This window comes from Psammomys obesus, unplaced genomic scaffold, assembly GCF_907164565.1.
Source record: "Psammomys obesus unplaced genomic scaffold, mPsaObe1.curated_primary_1811, whole genome shotgun sequence".
Taxonomy (NCBI): domain Eukaryota; kingdom Metazoa; phylum Chordata; class Mammalia; order Rodentia; family Muridae; genus Psammomys; species Psammomys obesus.
Window position 1 is genome coordinate 31,969,608 of NW_026592118.1, and position 7,163 is coordinate 31,976,770.

Genomic DNA, 7,163 nt, shown 5'->3' on the forward strand with positions numbered 1-7,163 from the left:
ACACACACACACACACACACACACACACACACACACACACACACACAAATAAACAGGTAAAATAATTTATATAACAAACAACAAACAAAACCCCATATACTTGTAAAGAAAATGAAAACAGAGCTTCCCTTGGCTACGAACCTGCTCTACTCGGCTGAACATACTCCAGTGCCCCTCCATTGTTATATAAAACCTTCTACCATCAAACAGTTAGGGCTCATGACCTAGTCTTCTCAGCTATCTCTATTTAAGTATCTAGTTGCCTTCTTTTGGTCAATTAGTAATATTCTAGCTATTTGAATTTTCCGTTGCAATAGGACTTTTCTGGAATAATATGTCTATAATATATGTGCTGTCAGTGGATAAGAAATTACATAACAGCATTATCAACAGAGACTACAGATACATGGAAGAAAACCATTCCAACCCCAATCTAGGTAAACATCTGGACCATTGGGCAACTTACTTTATCCTTCTATGCAAAGTGCATACTTTAGAGATCTGTGACTACAGAGTGGGTGTTTGCAAAGGAGGTACCATCACTCTCCTAGGCTCACGCCTTTGAAATGGGAACTTCGGAGGGTTTGTTGTTGCTGCTGCTGCTTGTTTTGTTTTGGTTTTGGCTTTACATAATCGCCAGCATTTGTCTTATTAACAAATGACCTGCAATCATCCTAACAGGGTCAGTTCTTCCAATATAAAATATAAACATGTGACAGATGCAAAACATGGCATTTTTTTCATCTCTTCTAAGCCTATTATACTACGTGGGTAAGCAGGGCATTGACCTATGGCGTACAATATTAACTCCAGCTTTAGTTTTTCAAATTTAGTTGACTTATATAATTTGAGAATTGGACCAGACATCAAAAATCCTGTAATCTAATTATTTATCTAAACTGCTTGGCAGGCTTATGTTTTAAGAGATATAGGTGCAGTGAGCATGAATATTACTCTCTAGATGGGTGATTCTTAATCTGTGGGTCGCAGCCCTGTTGACAAACCTCTATCTCCAAAAATATTTATATTACAATTCATAACAGTAGAAAAAATACAGTTATGAAGCAGCAACAAAAATAAGTTTATTGTTGGAGGTCACCACAACAAGAATTATATTAAAGAGTTTCATCATTGGGAAGGTTGAGAAATCCTGATTTAGATAGTAAACAAGTAGGTGAATGTCACATTGCTTTATTTTTAATATTAAATTTAAGTCTGGCCCATTTTAAACAATGTTTTTGTTTTAGTTTGCTGTTGGCTTGTGTGTGTGTGTGTGTGTGTCTTTGGTTGTTGATTAGGACTTGAACCGAGGGCCTCATTTTATAATACACGGAAACTGAACCTGAGTTACTATTGTCTGTTAAGTCTTTTACCATATCCTAAGTGGTTTGTCTTGAAATGAAGCAGAATGGAACCTCCCACAAATTCCCTGTAGCCCCTTTACATATTGAAGATTCGGTCACTCCTGAGTCACACACAAGGCCCTTGCTTAGGCTGGAACGTACAAGGTCCAGGCACAGCTTCTTTGAAGATTCCTTGTGAGCCTCCATCTGATGTGTGCTCCTTCCCAGAATGCTGTGAGGTGGTGAACGAGGCCCGCTAATCTCAGAAATCCTCCCCCCTCCCAGCACAATTCCTTGAACACTCTTTTCTAAAATACCCAGGTTAACTAGGGGTTGTTTCATTCTTCTGGTCTCCACCAGGCAGCATAAACCATTTCCAAGCGTGTGGCACAGGGCTGGCGATACGGCTCAGTTGATACAGTACTTGCTTAGCCTTACTGAAGCCTGGGGCTCTATCCCAGGTGTCACCACACAAACTGGATGCCACAGAGCACCCCTATGATCCCAGTGCTTGGGAAGTGGAAGCAAGAGGATAAGAAGTTTGGGTTCATTTTTGCCCTGTATGGTGTTCAAAGCCAGCCTGAAATACCTGAGAAACTATCTCAAAGCAAAAACAAAAACAGAAACGAAACAAAAAACAACAACAAAGAAAAGACAAATTAGGAGGTAAAAGAATAAAAAAAGAAAAAAAAATACCCAAGGGAGTTCTTTTCTGTTTTTTTTTTTTTTTTCCCAATACTGTAGCAAAAAAGAAAACACAAATTCACATCAGAAAATAAGCTCTTATCTCATGTCAGTAAACAAGTCTTTGACCCTAGGGAGTTTACAATCTGATAACGAAAGAGAATGGCTAGTTCAGAAATAAATTATGTGGTAGGTGTGGAGTCAATGTGAGTTTCAGAGTGCTGTGAGAGTGAGGAGGAGAAAGATGAAACTGTGGCTGACTTCAGGGAGCACCCGTGGGGGAGAAAATGTCCTAACAAAGATGAGAGAGACAGTACATTCCCATTCCTTCGGACAGTGAGCAGATTCTAGCTGGGTTTTCATTTTACATTCTAATGGTAAAACTGCAGGCTCGCAGCTCAAGCACACACTGTGGCAGGGCCAACCAGGTGAGGTCAGCGAGCACAGAGGAGACTGCTGCCCGCTGGTCTCCCATGGAAGCAGGAGGGACAAAAAGGAAACCGATGGTCCTAAGAGTTTTAACTAAGCCCCCAGAGCATGATGGGCCTTGCTGGAGGAAAGGCTGTAAGAACCAGCTGTGGGTTGGGGAACACCAGAGGAAATGGCAGGGGTCTGAAGTCAATGTCCGCCCCTACATGAGCAAAACTGGCCTCAGGGATGGGGAGAGAAGACCTCCAGTTTGAGAAGCTGGAGATCGCCTGCAGAGTTGAGATGAATAGTTTTGAAAGACAGGTGGGCTGAAAGTCTGAATATATAGGAGAAGTGCTTGCCAGAAAATGTTGAAGGAAAGGATACTTGAAGCCAAGATTGTCAAGAAAGGGAGAACTAAAGGGAGGGGGGAAGAGAGAGAGAGAGAGAGAGAGAGAGAGAGAGAGAGAGGCAGCCATCAAGTAGTAAGTGAAATCCATCAGCTAATGGAGAAACAGGCTGAGAAGACCCTTCGAGATGCTGGTCTGTGGAAGCTCCATGGAGACTATGCTCGGAGACTCTGGCCAGAGTCATGTGAGGAAGCCACACCATGGAGTAATGGGGGTTAAATAAATTTGGTAGCCTCAGGGGAACGATAACCAAGACATGCTGCTGCCTCCTCTTGGTCCTGTCACATGCTTACCGAGTCCCTCGATCAGGTGGCAGTTCGGAGGTTCTGTAGGCTTTATTTCTCGAGATGTAGTAACTCTGTCTCTGTAGAAGATACAGGTCAATGTGAAGAAACCAACATGGAGGTGAAAGCACCCACACCCTCTTGGTAAGCGTCTGAACAGACATGGAGTTCCTGCGGTCACTTTCCTGTTGTGAAAATTCCGATGCCTCTTGTTATGTATGGCATAACAGATAGGTAGGCAGTGCCTTTGGTTTCTAGTTATGTAATAGGTTTCATATGAGCACTGTGCCCACACAGGCTAACTTCGCAGTTATTGCTGGAAGAACAAAGCACAATTCTATACCCAAGATAAGACCTCACTTCATGCTAGGTGGAACTGAACAATACTGTTAATTTATAAGAACAAAGCAGCATTACACCATTCTCTTAAGTATTATCTAACTCTGCACTTTTCCTCTTCATCTCTTGTTTTCTTTTGACCTCCTGCCTCCAGCAGGGAGGGGGAAAAAAAAACCACCAAATTTCTGTGATGTCTTCAAAGAGCTAAACTGTTAACTTTTGCTCTGTCTTTGTTCTTGTAAACACAGCTTACGCTGACATACCTTACAAATATGTACTTCATCGACCCGAGCACCATTAAAGCCATTAGCCTAACTACTCTTCAGCACAGCATTCTAATTTTTGCAGTGGAACAGTCTTCTAAATACTGGGTAGAACTTAAAACGTCTATCAAACTATATTCAAGAGGACTACGGTTAGGTTTCTCCTTGGACCACTTATCAAGAAGGACTGTGGGGCTGCAGCTGTAACTCAGCAGAGGGCTGTTTGTCACCCTAGCTGCGCCAGACCCAGCCAGGTGTGTGTACCGCCCAGCCTGAAATTTACTATTTGACGATTCTGTCACTTGTTTGGGGAACAACGAGCCCCCTCAAGCTGGACTAGAAAGCGTTGCCAACAGACATCAAGCATCTGAACAGATTGCAGCACCAAACCTCTGAGACCAGTCTCTCCTTAGAGAAAGAATAAAAACAACACGATGACAAGCAAAGGCCTTAGCCCCACCTAGGAATAAAGCTTAAAAAAAAAATATGAAAACTTTTTTTTTTTTAAGTTCTTTCAGACCAGACTGACTTTGTTTCAGACAATTCTGGGGCGGATGTCCCTGTTAGATCCTCTACTTCAAAGTGTCAACCGCTGCCCAAGCCAATTCCTAATTCCTGTTCACGGGCTGTAACCCAGCACTTCAGTGTCTGACTCAGCTACAAACATTCAGCTGCTACTTTGGTCCCCTCCCCCAAGTTCAGCACTTCCGAAGGACTTTGGTATTTCACAAGGGCAACATAGCGGAAGACCTGAAAAACGTACACAACCTTGTGGGTTTCCTACCCTGGCAGTCTAGAGAAGCAAGCAGCTGTCCCCCTTCCTAATGAGTGGTTTTCAAGAGGGGGGGAAGTTCGCTGGGTGGCACTAAGATTGAGGTTCCAAAACTGCCTCTTTCCAGCCGCTAGGAAACTGGGAGCGGATTGTCCCTGACCTAAGTTGGACGAGAAAGGAAAGAGGGCAGAAGACATCTCCACGGAGATGTCCACTCACCTAAAAGTCAGCAGTCTCTCCCCTATTAAGGCCAAGGTGGCCCCCAGCAAGGTCAGCGCCACTAGCTTCCCCATGATGTCTGGGTCCCTGGACGCAGCGAGCCCAACCCTTAGCTGGGGCTGTTTCCCCGGGGCGGATGCAGCGGCCCCGCCCACTGATCAGTACCCTGCGCCCCGCCCGCCTGCAACTCCTGGCAGGTGCTCCCGTACCTTCCTACACAGTGTTGGGGGGCGGGGATCTTCGCTCTCTTGCTCCAAGGCTCAAAGCCACTTGTCTCCTTGAGTGTCAAGGAAAAGTTTTGCTCTTTGGATTCAAGCCCACCATTACGGACCATGGTTCAAGGCCACTTTAGAGTGCAGATTCCAAGGCTGCCTCTACGAAAGGAGTTCAAGGACACATTTCTGCCTAGGATTCAGACCTCATAAGGCGCTAGTCCATATCAGGACCGGTGACCTCTAGCTAAGGTCAGCCAAGCTCTGAGCTGCTCCGGTTTGAACTCACAAGTTGGTTTCTTAAAGCCACAGAACTTAACAAATCTCAGCTCCACTAGTTGACAGAGGTGGGAGAGCTTTTGGGTTCTGGCAGGCTAGATGCAGGAGGAGAAACGGCTCCTGAAACATCCCAAAGAAAAGAAGACGCTGAAAGCCAAGCTCTTTGACTCATCCTGCCCCAGATCTCCTTGCTGCCTTCAGGGTGCTGGACCTGGTGAGAATCCAAGTCCATCTCTCTGGCAACCTGAAGGATGAGGCGAATGCAATAAAAGGGACATAGTTTTCCATGGGAGATTCTTGCTCTTCTTTCCTGAGGGCTTCAGGTCCTTCTGGTAAGAGCACACTTTCCTCTCAGGTAAACAATAGCGTTGAAGAGTCTGAAGATGGCGGGACACTTGAGATTAGGGAACATTGCACCTTCAAGTGTTACCTATTTTTATTTACCAACAAGAGGTAGTAGCAGTAGAATTCAATTTTGTTTTTATTTTTTTTTAAAGAGCCTTTTTTAAAATATGAAGTTTTTTTTTTGTTGTTGTTATTGTTTTGTTTTGGTTTTTGGTTTTTTTTCTAGACAGGATTTTCTGTGTAGCCTTGACTATCCTGGACTCACTTTGTAGACCAGGCTGGCCTCGAACTCACAGAGATCCTCCTGCCCCTGCCTACTCCAAGTGCTGGGATTACAGTCATGCGCAACCTCGCCCGGCTGAAATATGAAGATTTTATAGGGCGAAGAATATCAAGGGAAGTATCCCTTGACCTACAGAATACCTAAATAAAATATTGGGTGATGAAGAGATGGCTCAGCAGTGGTAACACTTACTGTTGTTGCAGAGGAACTGGGTGCCAGAAAAATGTTATGACATGAGTTTTGTTTTTTTTTTCTCAAAAAAATAGCTTAGTACCAGGCAATGCTCATTTTGCCCAGCATACAGTCTGCCAATCACTTAAGTCTTTCAAGAGAATATTCTCAAACAAGCCAAAGACAGAAAAGACAGACCCAGGTCTTGAACCCACCTTCCTGAGGTGAGGACATGAGGCTGTTTATAGGATAAGGAAGCAGGTGGAAACCACTTGGAAGTAAGACCATCAATAGTCAATGCATGGATCCGTCCTTATGACCCTCCATGGAGCGCATAGACATTGCAGCCTTTAGCAGCGTCCGAGGGCAGAGTGCAGGGCTGCCCACGGCAAAAGTTCTGAACACTTGATGGTTCAACTCGTGATTAGGACAACCATTTTCATCAGAGGTGTCACCCACAAAAATATTCTTGGTATCCAGGTGGATTTCAGTGTTAGTGATTTATAGCATCATCTTGGGGAAATCAGCTGAGCACTCATGTGGTTAGGATAGGAGGACTGAACATTCAAAGCCAGGCTGGGACTAGATATTAGTAAGATCCTGCTTTTCATTTTTGTTTTTAAGTGAAGCTCGTGGATTTGAGGGGAGCAATAGCATTCTCTTGGATCCCTCCTCTCAATATGTTGACTGTCTAAAGTTTTATTTTGCTTTCTGCTCTAATAAGAGGCACAGTTCCTTGAGCTATCAAGCTCTACTGAGAATTACAGACCTGGGAGCAAGGGTCACTAATGGAGCGCTTGCCTAGAATGCACGAGGCCCTAAGTTCCATCTCTAATACATAAAAAAAAAAAACCTGAAAATTTTTACTATTAAAAATTTGCATTGGAAAAAAAAAGTCTGTTTTATACAGGCTAAGAATTCCAGGTCTGGAGTGATTATTCAGCAGCTAAGAGCACACACAGCTCTTGCATAGGACCCTGGTTTGATGCCCAGCACCAAAAGGCAGCTTACAACCCTCTGTAACTCCAGGCCTGGGGGATCCGATGCTTTTTCTGGTTTCCATAGACACTGTATACATCTGGTACACATTTACACATGCACAAAACACACACACGCATTTTTAAACAAAAAGAATTCCTACTCATAAGAAA

General features: G+C 43.9%; 1 protein-coding gene across 1 annotated transcript in view; it reads right to left on the reverse strand.

Annotated features, from left to right (window-relative positions):
• The window catches only part of Pon3 (paraoxonase 3), a 28,653-nt gene extending 23,792 nt beyond the window's left edge, over positions 1 to 4,861 (reverse strand). The window contains exons 1-2 of the mRNA XM_055612706.1: positions 4,723 to 4,861; positions 3,139 to 3,209 (exon numbers count right to left, since the gene is read on the reverse strand). Coding sequence (XP_055468681.1) covers positions 3,139 to 3,209; positions 4,723 to 4,796 — 145 coding nt within the window. The 5' untranslated portion in view covers positions 4,797 to 4,861. The remainder of the gene's footprint in view (positions 1 to 3,138; positions 3,210 to 4,722) is intronic.
• Positions 4,862 to 7,163: the final 2,302 nt, after the last annotated feature.